The sequence below is a fragment of the Trichosurus vulpecula genome, chromosome 2 (genome assembly GCF_011100635.1).
Source record: "Trichosurus vulpecula isolate mTriVul1 chromosome 2, mTriVul1.pri, whole genome shotgun sequence".
Classification (NCBI taxonomy): Eukaryota; Metazoa; Chordata; class Mammalia; order Diprotodontia; family Phalangeridae; genus Trichosurus; species Trichosurus vulpecula.
In genome coordinates, this window is record NC_050574.1 from 98,354,081 (window position 1) to 98,375,704 (window position 21,624).

The 21,624-nt window shown below is 38.8% G+C and overlaps 2 protein-coding genes across 3 annotated transcripts; both read right to left on the reverse strand.

Moving 5' to 3' along the window:
• Positions 1-228: 228 nt before the first annotated feature.
• On the reverse strand, positions 229-4,783 carry KCNRG (potassium channel regulator). The gene is made up of 2 exons (XM_036746538.1): positions 4,092-4,783; positions 229-882 (listed from the first exon to the last, which is right to left on the reverse strand). Exons 1-2 carry the CDS (start codon positions 4,667-4,669, stop codon positions 630-632), a joined length of 831 nt encoding a protein of 276 aa, XP_036602433.1. The 5' UTR covers positions 4,670-4,783; the 3' UTR covers positions 229-629.
• Positions 1,596-19,859, reverse strand: TRIM13 (tripartite motif containing 13). 2 transcript variants are annotated; one of them, XM_036746535.1, is made up of 2 exons: positions 19,481-19,859; positions 1,596-8,095 (listed from the first exon to the last, which is right to left on the reverse strand). In XM_036746535.1, the coding sequence occupies exon 2, from the start codon at positions 8,090-8,092 to the stop codon at positions 6,863-6,865; it is 1,230 nt and encodes a 409-aa protein (XP_036602430.1). In that variant the 5' UTR covers positions 8,093-8,095; positions 19,481-19,859; the 3' UTR covers positions 1,596-6,862. The 2 variants fall into 2 exon arrangements, with proteins under 2 accessions (XP_036602430.1, XP_036602431.1); XM_036746536.1 differs by lacking the exon at positions 19,481-19,859 and adding an exon at positions 12,913-12,967 and having other exon boundaries at positions 6,373-8,095.
• Positions 19,860-21,624: the final 1,765 nt, after the last annotated feature.

Below are 21,624 nucleotides of genomic sequence, written 5' to 3' on the forward strand. Positions count from 1 at the left end.
AAAGAGAAATGGTAGTTTTGTTACCCATCCCACTGGTTTTTTATATATATAGTGACTATGGTGTCTTCAGAGCATTTTAATATCTTTCCTATTTATGTGTACATTTTAAAACATTCTAAGGAAGGTCCATAGTGCACTCAGAAATAGATCTCCAAGGTCTTTTAAAGATCTGGTTGAAGAAATAGTCTGGGTTTTGCTGCGGTTTTCTTTTTAGAAGAAAAAGTGGAAAAAAAACCAACAAAAAACCCAAATTTTTAGGATGATGCTCACACCAAACAGCAAAAAAACAAACACTGTAACAACCACTCCTGCCCACTTCATCATCCTTCAATATATTCAAGTTCTGATTCCTAAAACAATGTAATATACTTAGTTCTGCACATCCTTGCTCAGAGGCAGGTCTCACTGCTTGTGAAATGACTGAAGGAGAAACCTAGCATTTTTACCTCAGAATTTAGCACACGTCAGCACATCCTACCCAAAGCATGAAACTCCTGACCCCACCATCAAAAAAATATATATAATATATATGTATGTGTCTACATGTGTATATGCATTATTTTTTCCTTTGAAATGTTGCTCTTTTAAAAGAAAATACCCCCTTTTAGTCTAAATGAGGACCAAGCACTTCATTTCTTTTTCTGAGACTGTACTGGCATCAGCTGGGCTGCAGTGGTGGGCTCTGGTTTCACTCTTTCATTAATGGTAAGGTCATCAGGCCTATTCATCCTTTCAAAACTGTAGCATTCAACATTCTCTTCAGAAGACACGGTCCTAGTGCTCACCAGGTGGAAGCCCTCTTTTAGCAAAGTATCCACAAGTAGTCCTAGTACATTAGTTCCATTGGCCAGTTTTCGATTATCAGGCTTTATAGCAACATACCTAAAGCAGAAAAAATGATTAATGTTTTGTTTTTTAAGCATTCTCTCAACCCCTACCAAAACCACGTATACAGCTAGCTCTATGATAACTATCTACACACTTAACCATAAAATATGACATATTGACTAAATAATATGTACTTTTAAATCTGGTTCCCCAAAGAGGCAAATTTTAAAAAATATTTTATTTGCACAACTAAAATAAGGAGGGGCGGGAGTGGGTTCCACAATCACCTGGTGAATTCAGGAAAATTCGCAGAAGCAGAGAAAAATAAAGTGTCTGTCATTGCCTGCACCATTCAAATTTGTCCTGTTATTGCTGACATAGTAAATGTGTAATGTGACATAATAATGAGTAGCTCTAGGTTTCCTACTTTTATGTAGAGCATCAAGAAAATTTTGTCTTTATATGTAGATCCTCTTTACTACCTTACAGTCAAGTGTACCAACACTCACAATAAACGCTTATAACATTCAACAAAGCCACTTTGATAGGAAACTAATCTTTGCTAGTTCCGTGTGAAAACCTGAACTTTTTGTAGGCTTGTAGAGTAAAAAGACATGGAAGACATCTCTAACTTTTTAAAACAAGAGGTTAAATATTGTTCAGTGCTGTGTGCAGCTGTTTCTCAAATTATTAGTATCTACTACTGGAAGGTACAAAAAGAAAAAAAACAGTATTCTGAAAATTAAAAAATTACAAAACACATTTCTCTACCCAAAAAAAGAAAGCTGTTTATTGAAAAAATTAACTTTTTTCCTTAATGTTGGTAAAATATTTCCCCCTACTCCCAAAGTCTAAAATATAACCTAGTACACATTTAAAACATAAAAAACACATTGAGAAATAAAACAATTTACTAAAACATCTGAAAGAGCCAGATTCTATGTAATATATACAATACAGGGTAAACAATTACAAAGTAGTGTACATCACCAGGAAAAGTTGAATCAAAGAACATGATTCCATGTGAGGCGCCCTCCCTACCCTTCCCCTCCCACCCCCAAGCCAGAGGTAAAAAGATTCCAAGGCACCATAAGAAAAATAAAGAGGTATATCCTGTAAAATAAAAACCAAAAACAATTTGCAATTTTTTAAAAAAAATTTAAAAGGTTTACACATTTTCCCATTGAGCTAGAATTAAAACATAACAAAACAAATTTATGAAACCAGATGCAATAGAATACCTAAGATCCTGTGAAATTACTTTGGACTTAATCAAATGAGTTGCAGCTGCAAGGAAACAGCAAATCCAAATATTTCTGGTGCTAATGGAAATATTCATGCTTTCAAGAGACTAACCTAACATATGATTTGGACACGACTATTGATCACTGTAGTAACAGATGCTTATGCAACCAAATTATATACTGTCTAGGCTGATGGCTACCAAACACAATGGGGTTTCACTGGTTTTCTTTCAAAGCCAGAAAAGTCAGACCAAAACTGACCCTTTTCTTCACCAGGCCTTCACCAGGCATTTTCACTCAGTGTGACAAAAGAAAGACCCAGGCTCTCATGCATTCCCTCAACTTTCAGAAGGTACACAGAGTTAACGTTAAGAATAGATTCTTGAGTATTGGACAGATGATCAGATTCGAAGGTCAGAGTTTTTTCATTCTAGCATCAAAGATCCCAATATGTTCATTTATTTAGGTTATCCACTTTCTCTGAAGTTAGCACTCATAAATAGATCAAAAAACACTTATATGGTATGATAGGATCATATTTATAACTAGAAGGGACTTCAGGTCATCTAACCTAATACTTTCATTTTATAGGTGAGGAAACTGAGGCCCAGAGTCACTAAGTGACTTTTTTAAACCTGGTCTCTTGGTACCAATCTAGCAGTCTTTTCACTGTACCATTCTGCCTTCTATTTGTTGCATGCAATAGAATAGCAAATACTGCTTAAAAGAAGATCTTATGTCATTTGGCTAAGAAGAAATCCATAAGATCAACTAATCAATACTTTTGTCAATAGATGCTGGTGGTGAAACTACTAAAATAACAAGAGTTAAAGATATTAATACTATTCTCACATTAAGATTTAAAAATTAGCCTAGCCCCTAAAAAACATAACCAAGAAACAGAAGTATGTTACTTGGCAATGCCTGACCATCCCTGGTTCCCATCTTAAGTTTCTTTATTTTGCCTGTCAGACTTTTCATTACAATTTATTCCAAAAAACCTCTGTGTTATGTATATGTGCACCCAAAGCCTATAGTTTGTTCAAACTCTTCTTTTTTACTCTCCTGGAATATTTCTGCTAAAATATTCTTTAATTTTATCCTCACTTCTCTAATTTTTATGAAAGATTCCAATATAACTATTAATTCCTCCATAAAATAAAAAAGCTTAACATATCCCTTTCTCAATGTAATCATTAGCCACCCACTCATGATTAAGACAGTACCACTAAAGTATGTGCTAAGTATGGTTGTCCTTCATATTAACTTTTAAAGCTTAGGACAATACCCCACAACATGCTAGCTGTCTCTTTATACACACATTTTAAATTTAATCAACGAAGTACACATCCTGTCATAGTTTCACATAAAGAAATGCCATCTTACGCCTTTAGTAACACAGGGGAATGAAAAGTACTAAGAACTTTAGGTAAGCTTTTATAACCATATTAAACATTAATATAGTTATTAAATAACCTCTATGTAGCAACTTACTGGAAGCCAGCTTTAGGATACTGTAAAGAACCTAGCATTAAAATATATTGTCACAAAACCACCTTTAATATGTTGACATACCATCATTAATATATTCTGAGATGACTAAGAAGTTAAATGCTGAAGATGAAACATGGAAAAATAGCCACTGGGATAGAAACATCTTCCCTTGGAAGTGTTTTGAAAAAAAAAAAGGAAGAAACCCCTTGGGGGAGGGGGGGAGGCGGCAGGCCCACAGACCATAAAGGGGTAAGAGTCAAAGTGAAAGAATTTCTGTTAAGAAAATAAAATTTTCTAACGAATAAAAGACAGTTTCATTGGCAGTGGAACAACTGATGTATAAATAATCCTTTGTTTCACACCCCACTTAGTAGTCCCAAAGCACCATTTTGAACAACAAAAATTTTCTAGGAAAATAATTATCTTAGGCATTAGAAATTTTGTTTTTATAAAAACATCAAAGATTTGGACAAAAAGGGAGGGAGGGGAGGAGGCAAGGAGCCATATTGAAATAGAAAAGAATACCTGGCTTTGGCCTGGTTGCCAGTAGTATTATCAGAGCCACACTGGAAAACCAGGTCATGGTATGAAGGTCTTTGTGGTGGAAATGGAAGAAAGGTCGTCTGAGCAGGGAAAGAGCTACTGCTCCAGGTTTGGGCAGAAGGCTGCTCTATAAACACTGTAATCTGCCCAGCTAACATCTCAATTGTGCTGCTACAAGAGCCAAAGACCCGGAAAAAGGCTCGAGTGTCCTGGCACGTAAAACGTACCTCTAAAATTTCTGGCTTAGGCTTTAGCAGTTCTTGGTCAAGAAGCTCAACCAGAGGATCAAGTTCATAGAAATTAGCCTCCCTTCGGAGCCTTGAATAATCTGAAAAGTCAGTGGGTAAAGAAAGTAGTCGAGTTCTCAGGAAATCCAGGACATAACTGAACAGCAACCCATCTCTGTCCACAAAAATCTGGCCATTCACCAGCTTGAATTCTTGGTCCCGACCATCTAACATACGTGCCAGCCGAGACATAGGGAACTGTCGTATGGTGGAAAGCCGTGTTGTGAATGTCTTTCCTCCCACATTCAAAGTGACCAGTTCCTGACCACTCATTCTCCTTAATAGCTTCCAACCAAAGGCTTAAAAGCAAGAGTTTGACTTTCTGAACTGGTTATTTCTAAACTGTAAAGTAAGCCTATAATAGATATTGGTTGTATCTAAGTGAGAGAGCAGGGAAGGAGCAACAGAAACAAGATTGGATTCCCAGGTAACAGTAGCAAAGTAAATACTGTACCCAGCAGCTTTGTTTGCAGGGTCAGGTTGCTTGGTAACTGCCAATATAGGAAATGAAAGGTGGAACGGCTGAGTACTTTTGGAATGCTGTCAAGATAGATACTTTAGAGAAGAAATTTCAACCTAACTCAGTAACTTTGTCCTTCACTATATTAAAAAAACTGCTGATCAAAGATTATCTTCAAAGTAATATGAATTTATGTAATATGTAGTAATATGATTTAATGAAAAGATTTTAGGTTTCAAGGAATTAACAATTTCAAAATAAAATTCTAAACCACTTTTGTAAAAGGTAAATTCTGATTTCTCTGTATAAAGAAATATTCTCATGGATGCAATGGAGAATAGTAAATTAGAGGAGGGAGCAAGAAATCTATGGAATTGTTTATAATTCATTCAGTATAAAATAACCTGATGCCTTCTAATTAAAGTTGTAGTGTTAGACCATGATATTTAGGTGGGATACAGCCAGTACTTCACCCAGATTTTAATTCCCTAAAATTTAAACAACATCCTAAAAAAAATTCTGCATCTTAACTAGCTTCTTGACTTGGCTTCCTTTTCTTCTCTCCTGTCCAGAAACAAAGAATTTTAGATAGAAAAGTCCTTCAAGTCATTACCTTCCCCTACTTCTAGTGAAGAAAAGGGAACCAAGTTGTCCTACTCATCTTCATGAAATTCCTCTAGTTATTAAAAATGAAATGAATTTCCAATTAAAGTAGCACACCCTGTTTCACTACTGCTCAGGTAGAGAGCAAAGCAGTTTCAAGTTAAGATCCACTTTTTATGCCTCTGGGGAACTGGCCAAGTAAGAGAAATAATAATAAGGATGTGCTCTGCAGAAGACAGGCAACAGTGTTTTCATGCCAGCAGGTAGGGTAGTGTTTGCCCGATAACCTGCTTACAGGTTACATTTCATCTGTCACAGCAAGTGACTAACCAGCTTTATTCCTCTTCTTAAAAACAAAAACAACAAAGCTATACCCTTAAATATGAGGATTCACTTAGTAGTTCAGCTGCCTTGATACTTTAGCTCCAGTTGGAACACAGAAATAAAGGCATTTACCTGCTGGTGACATCCAGGGGAGCTGCTCCTGCCATATGTCGGGCCTATTTCTTACCTTCATCTGTATCTGTAGAGTTCTGATCCAAGGGAAAAAGAGTAAAAACAATTTCCCATATTTAACTACATAAACCTGCAACTCTTTTTTTAAGCACTGTGGGTCATAGCAAAGGTATAAAAGCATTTTTTAAAAAATAACCTAAAATTGTTATATCAAAAAACTAACATTTTTAAGTATAGTTCTAAATTACACAGGCTCTTACTATTTTAAGATATTTAGAGATCATTTAAGAATATAATAGGGCAGAGTATATCAAGGATAAATTACATTATTAAGGTGGAAAAAAGCTGAAAATATTAATTCACCCCACAAAAAAATGTAAACTAGTTATTTTAGTTAACACAGAGATTCAACAATAAATTGGACCATCACTAGATTAAAAAAAGGAAAATCAAATAAGTTCAGCTCTTCAAAATGTCTTGCTCTGGAGATGTCTCATCAATAGAAAAAAAATACCACTTTCCAAGCACAATCTCTACTGTAAGTTTGTGAAGTAATTAGTTTATACTATTGTAGTGCAATTTGTTCAAAATGTTATAGATCACATATGTTTTCACTGTTTTCTCCATTTTTGTCATAGCCTAGATAAAACCAACTTGGGGGAGGGAGAGGCCTGCTTAAAAAAACATGTAGGAGGAGAAATGGTACTTCAAGATTCCATCATGTTTCACTTTTACCCTTAGCTTTTTTAACATGAACAGTATGTTGATTCCATGGGAATGCTTCTGTATAAAGATATCTCTACCAGAAGCTATTCCAACTGAGCCACTAGTTTAAAGTATGTGTTCTTTAACAAGTTTTTTTTTTTAATCTTTTTCACAGGTTGTAAGTTAGTCCTGTCAGCTAGGGACAAAAGACAGAAATAGGATTGTGTACTTGCAACAGATTTTTATAATAGTTTATATTTGCAAACAAATTCTGCCACACCATTCAGCAACACCAAAGTGTAATTTTTGAACCTTTCACTGAAAACAAAAACCCCATCCACCGCCTGTTCCCAGTACAAAACTGCTTGATCTGCAATTTCTGCTGATTCTGTCAGATAAGAGGAGCTGAAGCTGGAAAGATGGGCTTTCCAAATTGAGAAATCATCAAATAAAGACCCATCCAGGGACACTGTAGGAGTGAAGTAAACAAGAAGGCCAACAAGACAGAGCACCACAAGTATCTGAAAAAAGCTCCAAGGAATCTTGCTGGTGAATGGGACAGTTTCTTGAGGCAATGACATTTTGTCCACATCTACTAGTTTTATTCCCTCCCACTGACTAGTATCAAAGTTCTTAAATATAGGGTTTACAGGCAAATTAGAGGAAGGTAAAGGAGTCTCCTTGATGACTTTGATTTTTTCCCTAAATTCCTGCATCTGCTGTAGGAATACAATGGGTTCTGATACATCCTTGAAGGCTTCTGCAATGTTAAAAGCCATCCGTTGTTCCTGCAAGATTGTATTGAGCTTATTGATCTCTGGATCATAGGTCTGCATGACTGCTAACTTCATGGTCTCAAAGTCAGACAGGATCTCATTCTTCTTCTGCTCTAAAGTGTGCTGCAGTTTCTCAAAGAACTCCTTCACCTTATCTGAATCCTTAGTCAGGAGCTGCAGGGATTTCCTCTTGCTTGTCTCTAAGGTGTCCAGCCGAGAAAGAGCATCTCCCCTCCGCCAGGTCTCAAAACCTTGAAACAGTGATTCAAAGGCACTCCTTTCCTGAGCATAGGCATCTTCAATAGAGCAGAAGACATGCTTGGTATGACTGCCACGAGTGGCACATATCCCACAGATCAGCTGCATGTCTGTCAAGCAGAAGATGTTGAGGGGCTGTCCTACATGACCCTTACACACAGGCATTTTGGGAGAGACTTTGATCTTGTTGTATTTTTCCACTATTCCCTTCAGAGAGTAATTGACCTGCAGGCTATTGACTCCTGTAGCTGAAGTTTCCTTCCGGCAGGTGGGGCACTTGAAAGGGGATTGTCTCCACAGCATATTCCGGACATTGCCCTCCAAAATACCTTCCAGGCATTTTTTGCAGAAATTGTGAGAGCAGGGCAAAACCCGGGGATCATCAAACAAGCTGCAACAAATAGGGCATGTGAGGTCTTCCTCCAGAAGCTCCATCATATCCTGTCAAAGAGGGAAGGAGAAAAACATTTTATTGATTCTACTTTATCAGTGATCTCTATTAAGGACTATCATAATTCAGAGAATCATATGCTCATTAATCTAAAATGATGGTCTCAATAACACTTGCATATTCCTACTCACAAACTGCTAAGTCTTTTCTCTAGAAACTCTCAGTTTAAAATTGTCATGGCTCAGTATTGCCGTGTCTCAAAGTTTCTCTTCTCTGTACTATCCCACTCTTTGACTATACTACTGGTCCAGATTCTGCACACCAGAATAATAGGCTAGAACAGCCAGGAGCAATCAGGAGAGCACTGTATTAAAGTCTGCCTCACATGTGCTATCAAACTCACTGATAGGCAAACCTATACAGGCATCCCACTGGGACTGTTAAACACTCCTTGTTAAAAAAAAGTCCCAGGACACAAGGCCTCTGTGTGGGCTGCCCAACAGAAGTGTTGGCTGAGGCTGAGTAAGGACTAGGAGACAATTGCAAGTTAAGCTTGTGGCACCCAATTGATTGTTTTAAAACAGGGAGCTGACCACTAGCTGTCGGGAACAAAGCTACTCAGTGTTTGAACAGAACAAGCCCTTTACTCTGAGCCCAAAGAACAAAACTGAACTGTCGGCTCTTATTAAAAAAAAAAGCACTGTAGGGCTACTTTAAAAATAAGGAGCACAGTAATACAAATTCAGGCCAGGCCTCCATAGCATCTTGTCCTCCTAGACAGGTGGTTACAAAAAGAACAATCATCTTGAGGAATTACAGGTAAAACTGACACTGATAAGGTGACAAATCACTTAACCTTATCTAAAAGTTATTTCTACTTGCTGCTTCTTGGCTAAGGTTATTTGAGCAAGTAAACATCTCCATCCTCCACCTTCTCCCTCCTCCACCTTCTCCCTCCTATGAAGTAAACTTTCAGGATTTCTTTATCTTTCCCAATCTTGAGGATAACACACTCTAAATCCTGCCACTTTCACCAAAGATTGGTGGACAGCCTGTATTAAGTTAATAAATTATTATTTAAAACAAATAACTTTACCAAATTCAGTGGGCATTGGAAGTATGAACCAAAACAAATATCAACAAAACCTAAAAAGCAATCTATCGGCCCTTTCTAAAAGTCATATAAGTAATCAAGGAAAAACAAATGTAATTTTTAAATTAGATCATTTGAGGAGAGCTACAATTAAATTTGTATCCCAAAGTACAAAGTACCAAAGTAAAATGATGGGTGTGTCAACTATTTTAAAGGTGAAAAAACAGGTACTCATAAAAGGGAGAGACTTGCAGACCTAACTACTCTTATGTGGTTCTGTATAAATTATAAAATGCATCTTATAGATTAGGTCAAGAAAAGATAATTTTTTCAATTTCTGAGAGAGGACTGTACTACCTGACATTGCCAAAAGCTGTGATCAACTGATGTAAAAAAAAAAAAATGAGGCCATCACATGGAGAAGTGAGACTCTATTAGAAAAGAAAAACATTTTGAACAGAATTATGAGTTTGTAGCTTAGGACAGAGGTCAAAATGTTCCCCAGAAAGGTAGCAAAGCAGCCCTGAGATATCATAGCTCTCTTGTAACCAAGTGGATAAAGGTTTGGTAGCACCCAAGCCTTGTCCCACCCCTCCACCCCGCTCCGCATTTCTCCCAGCCATTACAGGCTCTGTTGTCCACAGTTCTGGCTCAGTCTGGATTCTGTTCCTTTTTTATGATAAGATAGCCTCCAAACATGGCACTAAAACAATGGTTATGTGGGGGTTAGGAATAATAGAATATGAACTGTCACAGATGAAAAAGAATCTTCCCTTGTTCATTCCTACCAGCCAAACCAGTATTTCCTGAGGGGTATATCCAGGTATAAATTAAATAAGGTATGGAGAAGAAAAGGACTCCGCACTTAGCCAAGGAATTGGAAGGAGAGTTACTCCTAGCATACAAGGTGTAGAGATGGTTTTTAACCAAAGGGAATTACAATGTGAACAAAGAAAACTCAAGTAAATCTGGTGTTTATAGTGAGAAAGCCATCAGAAAGAAAAATTTAAGAAAAACAAGAGGCCTTAATCAACCCATAGTTTTACAATTACTATTGGGAAGACAACTGCACAGCCCTGCTCAGTATACACACATGTAAATGTAATGTTTAACCACCCATTACCAATTTCTTAACCTTCTTTGCGCCAGTAATTCAAAAAGCTGAAAAGAATTTACCCATGTGCCTACCTCTCTACAGAAAATTTCAATCTCAATTCCTTGCTACTGTATTCTTAAGAAAAAATTAAGATTTTATAGAAAGTTGTTAGAAACAAATAAGTGCTTATGGAATAAGTAAGTGCCTTGTATACTGAATGTGATTATAGGTGCACTTTAATTCCCATAAAAAGAAATAATGGTTTACATTTCCTTGACTTGACTTAACATCATGATCAAGTCATGAACCAAAACTAAGAAGTAATACCCTTGGAGGGGAGAGAGAAGATGGAGGAGCCATGCAGAAAAGTAAATGCCAATACTCTGCGAGGCCCTGCTAAGATAGTTATCAGAAAAATTTTTTCCTATTTTATTGATTTTTTTAAAACTAATTTAACTCATAATAGAAACAAGCATATATCCAGTCAAAATTATTCATGTATTAATTATAAAAGTAGTTGATTTTCTCCTTATCTACAGAAAAGGGTAGATTAAATGCCACTATAAAAACATGTGCTATCATAAGCAGAGTTACAGCACTATAAAGTCACATACCACCCATAATTTTCTCCTATCATTAGGAAAATAAGAGGCAGCAAGGCAGTGCAGTGTCTAGAACTCTGGACCTGGAGCCAGAAGACCTGAGTTTGAATCCTGTCTCAGACACTTAATTTGCTGTGTAATCCCAGGCAAGTCTTTTAACTTTTGTCAGCCTCAGTTTCCTCATCTGTTAAATGGGCAGGATCACTTGCCTCCAAGGGGTTTTTGTGATAAAATGAGATAATATTTGCAAAATGCTTTACAAATCTTAAAGAACTATAACTGCTAGATATCATTGTTGTGATTATTGTGATTATTAAAAGGACCAAGTCAATGCTTCACACATAGCAGGTGCTTAGCAAATGCTTGTTGGGCAAAAAGGGGCAAAGACACTTTCTATTTTGAAGAGGATTAAAAATGAAATCAAACAGATTCATCCTTGCTTAGATTCAGTTTACAAGTCTTTCTAGGCCATTTATGATATTCTGTACTTCCAGTGCCCATTTCCTTAATCCAAGGATCTTAAACTACTTCTCCAACACCTGTCAAACAATCCAGTACCAAGGATTATAATCTCTGTTCTGCAGAAGAGGAAACTATTCTGATTTGGTTAAAAAATTTATTGATGCCTTTTGTTTTTATACCATACTCACTTCCAAATATATACTTTCCCGGTCCTCTACTCAGAGAGCCAACTCTTATAACAAAGATTTAAAAAGAGAGAAAATCAGCACAACCAACCAATATATCAGTCATATCTAATAATATGTACAGTAGTCTACACCCAAATTCCCTCACCTATGCAATGAAGGGGGGAAGTCTTAATCCTTTGGGGTCAAGCTTGGTTATTATAATTAAAGTGTTCAGTTTTTATTCTATTCTTTCCATTTAGAATGTTGTCATCATTCACAATATTTTCCTGGTTCTGCCTACTTCACTCTACATGAGTTCTTATAAATCTTTCCATGTTTCTCTGAAATCTTTCTTAGTTGTTATTTCTCATATTCCATTACATGCATATGCTTTAATTTGTTTAGTCATTCACCAATTAATGGGCACCAACTTTGTCTATAATTCATTGCCACCACAAAAAGTGCTTCTAGAAATATTTCTATATTTGTCCTTATTAAGATATGTGGCTCATAGGGAAATCTTTGAATCAAAAGGTATGACCATTTTTAGCATAATTCTAAATTCCTACCTCTCTTTATATCTAAAACTATTTCCAGGCATCTTAATCAATCTTATTTGGAAGCAGGACTCAGCTTACTCTACCTTAGGATTATATCTACTCATAATGATTATTAAAAAACACTTTTCATGATAAAGACCCAGTTAAGAGGGCTAATAATAATTTGCTTACATTTGTATAGTGCTTCCTATATGCCAGACACAATACTAAGCATTTTCGGATTATTATCTCATTTGATCTTCACAACTCTATGAGGTAATGTTATTATTGTCCCCATTTTACAGATGAGGAAACTGAGGCAGGCAGAGATTAAGTGAGTTGCCCACAGTCATAGCTAGTAAGGCCTGAGATCATATTTGAACTCTCCTTCCTGATGCCAGGTCCAGTCCTCTATCCACTGCATGACCTAGCTGCTATGCTATAGTGCCACCCCCCCAAAAAAAGTAATATCATAAAAAACATGACGAGCACTATTGAAGCATAATGGCTTCACAAATTGTAGAAGTGCCCCCTTTTTTCAGGTTACATTTTTACTTTAAGACTATATTGTCTTAATTAAATAAAACAAAACTATAGATTAAGATATGAGTTCTGATCATGGCTCTAATGGTACCTATGTGACAAGCCATTTAAACTGTGTGAACTTCCTTTTCCAGAAAATGGGAACACAGCAACAAAACACACCCAACTTGATTCTTTAAAGAATAAAATGGTATTACAGAATATGAAAGGTTTTTTAGCTTTTAAAAAGGTATACATATGTTATTAACACTTCAGTACTTAAGTTCTTCAAATACTATTCCCTCAACCGATTTACAACCTCTCCAAGCCATATTAGACAGTCTTCATAAGTTGATACAGCCATAAGAAACAGACCTTATGCCCACCTTTCAAATGATAGCTTCTCAGATTTTAGATAATCCAATCACCAGGTGACAAGCACACAATTCACATCCATGCTCATACACGTAGCTTTTCCATTTTGAGAAGATCTGGCATAGCCTCTGCCACCTCCCAGACTTCCTTCAAGAATATTATTAGCTCAGATAAAATCAGAATTTTGATTAAATAGCTTGGAGAAAAGCGTAATGTGTTTGTCAAATGGTTTAATTAAATTTTTAAAAAAAGGTACAAATACAAATAAAAACTGAACAAAGAGTGAGTTATCAAGTGTCAGAGGAGGTCCCGCCTCAAAGTTCACGTCTTTAAAAGGAATCAGAAGAGTATGTTAGAGTTCAGCACTGATTTTTTTAATGTTCAGTGCAAAGAGTTGCTAAAAGTTCTGTATCCATCCACGCTGGATAGTAGCTCACTTCGTTTTTTTCTGGTATAGTTTCAGAGTGAAAGGACAGGAACTGGGATAGAAACCAAACTTATGACTTCAATAGTACAGGGAACTGCCAATGAAAAAAATTCTCTACTACTGCCTGCACCTATACCACCTTCTCTGCAATTAATAATCTCAGATAGGTAAATGAGCACTGAGCGATTAAGTGACTTGACCCAGGACACACAGCCAGGATGTGCCAGAGATAGGACTTGCAAGAACTAGGGTCTTCCTGGCTCTAAGGCCAATTTTCTGTCCACTACACCATGCTGCCTCTTCTAGAATGAATACTAGTTAACATTACCAAGACATTTCAGACATAATTCAAATACAAAGGGCTAAAGAAAAGGTAATGTGGAAGGAGCACCTACTCTGAAGTTCCACAGGTACAATGTGGCTGGGCTAGAGGATTCTGGATATATTTTACAAGATGGTATAGTGGAAAGGAAAAAAAAAATCCCACTAAATTTGGAGTCTTCGGACTTTAGTTCAATTTGACTCTTCTACTTAATCCCTAGGTGACTTTGGGAAGTCATAACTACTCTGTAAAATAAGGGTCCCTTCCAGCTCTGAAGCTATGATCCTACTCCAGATAATGATTTTTAGAGTTACTTTACAAAGTAAGCAATTCAACACTCACTTCTGTCTCTGCATTTACAGTCTAGTAACTTCAGTTGCAAACTGAATACTAATATCTAGAATACCTAAAAAGATCTCCTTAAACAGGCTGAGTTTAATCAGATAGTTTAGGAATAAAGTCAGTAATTGGTAAGCTTGGAGAGAGAAAATGATTTATGGTTATGAGTTAACACTTAAGAGACGTTATTTAAAAATAACAATAAAAACCAACTGTTGCTGACTATGTAAATACTCAGCTGATAGGTCTCATCTCCTCTCCCCTTTCTTCTCTATCACTTCTTATCCCTCTACCCTTCCTTTTTTTGAATTATCTCATCCTTTGAGTGCAGCTTCTTTCAGTCTTTGGCTTTTCTTCCATTCCTATTCTTCCTCTACTTTGCTTCTTAATCTTTCTTTCCTTCTTTTATTTCTTTTCTCTTCCATTTCCAGTGTAACTTGATAAAAGTCATTCAGAATGTTATCCTATGAATCTGGAAAAGGAGGCTTAGGGTAAAGGTATCAAAAGGGTCAGATGTCTCTACTTCAATAATTTACATATACATTAGGAAATTTGTGAAGAACAAAAAAGGTTTTGCATTCCTGTCAAGATGTGTAAAGTCTGAAGAAATTATTTATCCAGTCCATGTCCATATATAGACAAAATGACAGGGTATAACAGATATTTTTAGTTCTCTGCAAATAAATTATAATAAGTAGATAAGAAGGTTAAGTACTATATACTCAGATGTGAGGCAGATAAGACAGCTTTCAAAAATACTTATAACTAACAGTTATTATTACAGTAGATTGATTACTTCCTTTGTTACTGTCTTGGTACTTTACTGTAAATAAATGCTTAATAGATAATTTATGATAGAAGTATTAACCACCAAAATTATACCTAACATTTGAGGTGACTTTGGCATGGCAAGTAAATGTGTCTAAGCCCTTTGTAAAATACTAGTCAGTGTATCAGGACAGCAGTGTAGTGTGGTGGCAAGATCGCTGGAGTTAGCATGAGCAGACCTCTGTAATCTCAATTAAATCGTCCTCCAAATATAATGGTACTACCTGCCTCATAGCTGTGAGGAAAGTACTTTGTAATTTCTAAAGCATTTCTAAATGTATGCATATGTAAAGACATATAAATGTATATGGACATGTGTATATTTACACGTGTATACACATACACACAAATGGAGGGTGATGCATAAGCAATGAGGGCAGAGGGCAACAACAAAAAAAGTCAGGGTGAAGCCAGTATTGGAAAGGCACTGCAAGAAAGGAGAAGTGGTTTACTGATCAGCGAGCCTTACTGTGCTCCGTTAAACTGTCTTCACCCAAAATTTCCAACTCAGCTTCTCCCTAGATATGTATCTAATAATTAGAGTCATAATTAAAGTCAATGGAAAAAGAAGATTCACACTACAGAGAATGGCTTTATGACTTACTTTAATCAATCAATTATGTATTAAACATCTATCATCTGCCAGGCACCAGGAATATCTATCATTGGTGAAAAATTGGAAAAACGCAAGGCTGTACGCAAGATCTGGGTCCTTGTTTCACATCTTTTAGATGACAGGATCACCCTTCTAAAACAATATGACAAAAACTCTATCAAATCTTTCTAGCATGAAAATCAAAATCGGTAAATTTGGTATTCTGGCAGATCCAGTGGTCAAAGAGAGGCAGTGGGTGTGGTACAGCACACTGAGCCCAAGATCTGGAGTTAGAAGAACTGAATCCAAAGCTCAGCTCAGGCACTTACTACCTATGGAACCTCAGGTAATTCCCTTAACCTCTGCACCTCAGTTTCCTCATCTATAAAATGAGGGAGCTGAACTAGACAACTCAATCCCTCTCTACACCTGTATCTATGATCCTTTGATCAAAAAACAGAACTCATGAACCCTGGTGTATTGTCTAGGGTGCTAGCTTTGGAGGAGGGAAACAAGTTCCAGTCCTATCTCTTAACACGTATTAGTTGTACGACATGTCCTTAACCTCTCAGTGCCCCCAAGCAAGTTTCTAAAACTAAAAGCTACAGAGTAGTTGTGATCTCCATTAGTATGAGTTCCCAGCACCAATGAAATAACAGGTCTATATGTTTTTAAAAAGATATAATCAATTTCATTTTATTTTTTGATAGGTCAGGTAACTTACCCAAGGATATATTAGTTACAGATAAGCTGGGACTTAGAAAGCTGTACTTGGTCCCATGCCATTTAACCTTTTCGGTCAATGTCTTAGATAAAGGCTTAGATAATATACTTAAAAATTTGAAGACAACAAGGAGATAAGAGTTACATATAATTAACATAATGGACCATAGTCAAAACTTGTAAAGATCTTGACGGTCACTCTATCGTATTTGGCCACACCTAGTAACATGAAATTTAGTAAAGATAAATGTAAAGCCCTACCCTTGAATTTTAAAAAAGTCACTTTCATAAAATAAGATGAGGGAAAGGAGGCCAGACAGTATTGGCCAATCTGGCCACAAGCTCTATTGTCAACATATATGATACCACAGCCAAAAAAAAAAATCTAATGTGATCTTGGACTGCATTAAGAGGCATAATGTCCAGGACTAGTTTTTGACCATTTTGCTGAATTCTGCCCCACAAAGATCTCGTCAGCTTTGGCTGCCACATTTTAGTAGGGCTATGATATGCTAGAGTACCCATATGAGAATTAGTTGAAGGAACAGAATATTTAGTCCAGGGATGAGGAAACTTCAGCCTTGAGAGCACATGTGGCCCTCTAGGTCCTCCAGTGGGGCCCCTGAATCCAATTTTCACAGAACAAATCCTCTTAATAAAAGAATTTGTTCTGTAACTTGGACTCAGTCAAAAGGCCACACCCAAGGACCCAGAAGGCCATATGTGGCCTCAAGGCCGAAGGTTCCCCACCCCTGGTTTAGCCTACAGACCCTGGCAGGGGAGCAGAGGAGACAAATAGCTGTCCTCATGTTTTTGAAGAGTTGTCAAAGTTTTAATTCAATTCAATAAATTCTTGGCCCTGAGAATTTAAAAAAAAAATTGTTCCTGTCTTCAAGGAGCTTACATTTTGCTGGTAGAGGGATTAGTCTTTCTTGGTCCCAAAGGATAAAATTCTAGGAAAAAGGAAAAAAACCTGAAAAGAAGGAAATTTAGCCTTAATATAAGGAAAAACTTTTAGTTACTCCAAACTGATGGACTACCCCAGGGAGTCAGTGTGGATTCCCTCTCGCTGAAAGTCTTCAAAGATTTAATGACCATTTATCAATTTAACGGAGAGAGGATTCTTGCTTCTTTGGGTAACAACTGCTCCTAAGATCCCGTGAATCCAAGTTCTACAACTTGCCAACCAGTTCAACACTGTTATTGGCATGTCACAACAGGCACTCAAATGACTACAAAATGAGAAGACTGGACTCTATATATTATCTCTAAGATCCCTTCTAGCTTTGAAATTATGTGACTTTAGGATAACTTGGAAAATGGGAAGCGTTAATTAAGGTACAATTCTAAAAAAATTTACCCTTGAGCTGTGATTTAAAGAAGGGACAAAAATGAGCACTCCTGGTAGAGTGCAGAAATGACTATGGGACATTTTGGACAAAGGTTCTGTGACAGAAGGACCAAAGATAGGGGGGTGGGATCTAAAGAGAACAGCCTGGTTTTACAGCAGGAAACGAGAACAGGTAGACTGGTAGGGTGAATCCAGTCAGCTGGTAGGAACCATTTTTTTTAAGGGGAGAGCAAGAGGAAGTTAATAAGAAAGTGAGAAAAAGGAGAAAAGCAATGTAGCCAGTTAACTAACAAGCTCTCCAAGTCCAGATAGAAATGTGCCTAGGTAAAGAATAAATTATGGCTTTAACTACTCAGAGCACTGGACCTAGAATCAGAAGACTTAACTAATTTAACTCCTCCTCCACAAAATACAAGGGAGAAAGGGAAATACAGGAAGAGAGAATTTTTACTATTAATTTTATAAATATACATATTTTTAAGGTCTGAAAATTATGCTCAGTTACATGGATGTTGGTAATAAGTGTCTTCTAACGAACAATAATAATACAGGAGATTATATTTTCAAGTATATGTGAAAGAGGGTGGAGCACAACTTTAAAGCCTTCCCTAAACCACACAAAGGTCTGGTCTAACCTAGCATATAAGGTTATTAGGAGGATCAAATGAATTCATACATGTATAAAATGCTTTCAGCCATACATACAATGAAAATGTAGCTATTATTAGCATTATTATTAATGATATTAGTAACCTTGCAAAGTGTTTTGTACCCATAAAGTATTCCATGTTGAGGGTAAGTTAATATTATTGTGATGGCTACAGATCAACCCAGAACTAGGGTGCAGTGGAAGAACAAGATAAGAAAGGTAAACCCGGAAGGTGGAGAAAGTAAAAAACCAGCCATTAAGCCAATCTTCTTCCACTGACACTGCAGGTGTTTTAAAATCTACTGGACAAGAAAGCCCAGACAAGTTATAAAGAGAATCTTATTAGAACAGGTCTTAAAAAGCACTAAATTTGTAGTCAGAGGTCCAGATTCACATTCCAGTTCTCTATATGATCTTGGGCAGTTAACTAACTTGTCTGTGCCTCAGTTTCCTCATCTGTAAAATTAAGGGTTGGATTAGATGGCGTCTAAACTCTCTTTCATCTTTAAAATCTATAATCCCAGTTACTGTTAGCCAAAAGCTCTCTACCTCTGCTTCCAAAATGTAATAAACAGGAGCACTCCACCGCTCCAATCCCAAAACCCAGAAAGGGCAAAGACCTGATTTAAGCAGAAAGGGCCTTGAAAAAGACTCGTAACTTGAAAAAGGCAGTAATAACCTAGGCTGAAAAAGATATGTGGCCGAGGATGAGAGGAGATAAGAAAGATGGGCCTTGACCATGGAGAAAGTATATCTTTGTTTCAGTCCCTTGTGCTGAAAGGTTTATAAAGCAGGCACACAAACTCTCCTGAGCAGCCCGGTTTTATTCACCAGCCAGCCAGCTAACGAGCCAGCCATCCATCCACACGAGGGGCTTCCTGCGAGGAAGGGACGCCTAGGCCCCTTAACTAAGTCCCAGGTGGTTTTTCAGCCTACTCCATAAAGAAAGCCAGGCTGTTGGGGCTTGGACAGAGGCAAAGATAGGCGCCGCACTTTCCCTCCATTTGATTTTTTTCCCACCGCTACCGGCTTTCCAGCCCTTCCTTCGGCAACCTACAGACCTGCCCCGTGCCCTGGCCGGCCTGGGCCCTCCCTGGCCCTGTTCGGTTATGCGGAGGGTCCAGCTCCCGGGCACTCCCGGGAGCCAGGCCAAGCACTTGGGTTTGAGGCACAAATACACGTTTCTGTAGTCTGACCGCCTAACACCATGGGCCCTGGCCAAGGACCCCAGCAACTCCACTACCTCCGCCACGGGTACCGCCATCCCCTGCCCCCGTCCTGGAGGCACGCGGGGCTGCGCGCGGACGAGCCCACGCCCGAACCCGGCCCTGCTCCCCAGACCGACCTGCAGCTGCTCGTGGGGTGCGTGTGCCGGCAGCAGCAGCCCGGGCTCGAGCTGCCCAATGGCGCAGCTGCGCTTCCCAGGCGCGAGGCTGCTGCAGTCACAAAATGGACTCGCGGGGAGGTTGGCCCCGGTGGCCGGCCCGCCCTCCGGCCTCCCTTCGCCGGCACTGCAGCCACCGCCGCCGCAGCAGACTCCTCGCCTTTGTTCCGCCTCCCTCGCCCGTCCCGAGTGTGGGAGGGCCGTGGGGGGCGGGGGAGGTGGCTCTCTCGGGCCTCCCCCTCCCCAGGTCCCTCCCTCCTTCCCTCCCTTCTCTGTCCCGGGGCCAGCCAGGGTGCTCTGCCCGCCTTTGTGCTGTGCAAGGAGAGGGGAGGTACCTGGGGCCTCCTGGGCGAGAGGGCGGGGGAAGACACCCCAGAGCCCCAAGGCCGAGCATGAAGAAGCCGTGCATCGAGATCCCTTGAAGAGTCTCCCAGTCAAAGCGACGGGCTCCAAGACGGTTGGGTTTGGATTGTTGTACTTTTTTTTTTGTTCGTTTAATTTTTAGGAACAAAAAAAAAAGCCCAACCCTTCACACCGCTTCACCTGCATCTCTCAAGACCGAGTGCCTGTCCCGGACCCCTGGGAGCCGGAAGGAGGCGCCCCGCCCTCACTCCTGCAGCGCCCTCCCATCCAAGGAGAAGGAACCAGAGGCAGGGACCGAGGGCCCCTAACGCTCCCAAAGGGGAGAGATCCGCCGAGGTCTAATGTGAGACTGATAAGGCTGACTTTAATCGAGGTTAAACCCAGTTCCCTGAACCAGTTACTCTCAAGGGCTGAATTTGATCCAAGGAGTAGAAACATTAAAATTCCTACTTGGGAATGAACTGACGATATTCTTGAAAGGGGAGGCAAAGGACAGAGGGAGCAAGAAACTAGCTGTATAAACCCACCCTTAACTCCGAGTAAAGCGCCCAACCTGTATCCTCCTTTCCTGATTCTGATATCTGACTTCCATTATAGGGACTGTTCCTAAATCTAAAACTATTTAAAATTTAAGATGCAGGCGCTGTGCTACATACTGGGGGCGGGGTGGCGGTGGGGCGTGACGGAGGAGGCAAAATGTAACAAGTGCCACTAGAAGGGTACACAAAAGAGAATAATAAAGGGAATATTATGTGATGTTCTCCTGAAAGGATAAGTAGTATTTCTATTTGGGGGGGGGGGAGGAGAGAACATTATAGAGCTATAATTTCTGAAGACTGGTTATCTTACCTTTTACAACTGTTTAAAAGTATCCTTGATATCAGTGAAGATTGTCATTGAGAGAGTAATTTGCAGTTACGGATTCCATTTCCTTACTACTCATTTTGCTACCCCTTTAATCTGAATTCCATTCCTAGTCCTATTAAAATAGTTCTAAGGTCACTTGAAGTCAGTAAACATTTATTAAGCACCTACTACGGTCAGGCCCTGTGCTAAGTGCTGTGGATAGAGAAAGAAGCAAAAGTCAGTCCCTACCCTCAAGAAACTCACAATCTAGGGGGAGAGAAAATACACACATATGTGAAAACAAGCTACATAAAGAAAAAAAAAGAAATGATTAAAAGTGGGAAGGTACCAGAATTAGAAGGAATTAGAAAAGGCTTCGTACAGAAGATTGAATTTTAGTTGGGACGGAAAGGGAAGCCAGTAGGCAGAGATGAAGAGGAAGAGAATTCCAGGCATGGGAGACAGCCAAAAAAAAGAATACCTGGAGTTGAGAGATGGACTGTCTTGTTTGAGAAAAAGCAAAGAGACTAGTGTCACTGGATTGAAGGGTGTATGGCAGAGAGTAAGGTTTAAGAAGGGCCCAGGGCTTGAAGGGCTTTGAATGCCAAACAGAGGATTTTGTATTTGATCCTGGAGGCAACAGAAAGCCACTGGTGTTTATTGAGTACAGAGGTAACACCATGATTGGACATGCACTTTAGGAAAATCACTTTGATGAGTAAATGGAGAATGGATTGGCGTAGAGAGACTTGAGATAGGCAGACCCACCAGCTGGCTATTACAATAGTGCAAGCACAGGGGATGACACACCAGCATGGTGGCAGTGTCAAAGGAGAGAAGGGGTTGTATTCTAGAGACGTTGCAAAGGTGAAATGGATAAATCTTGTCAAAAGGTT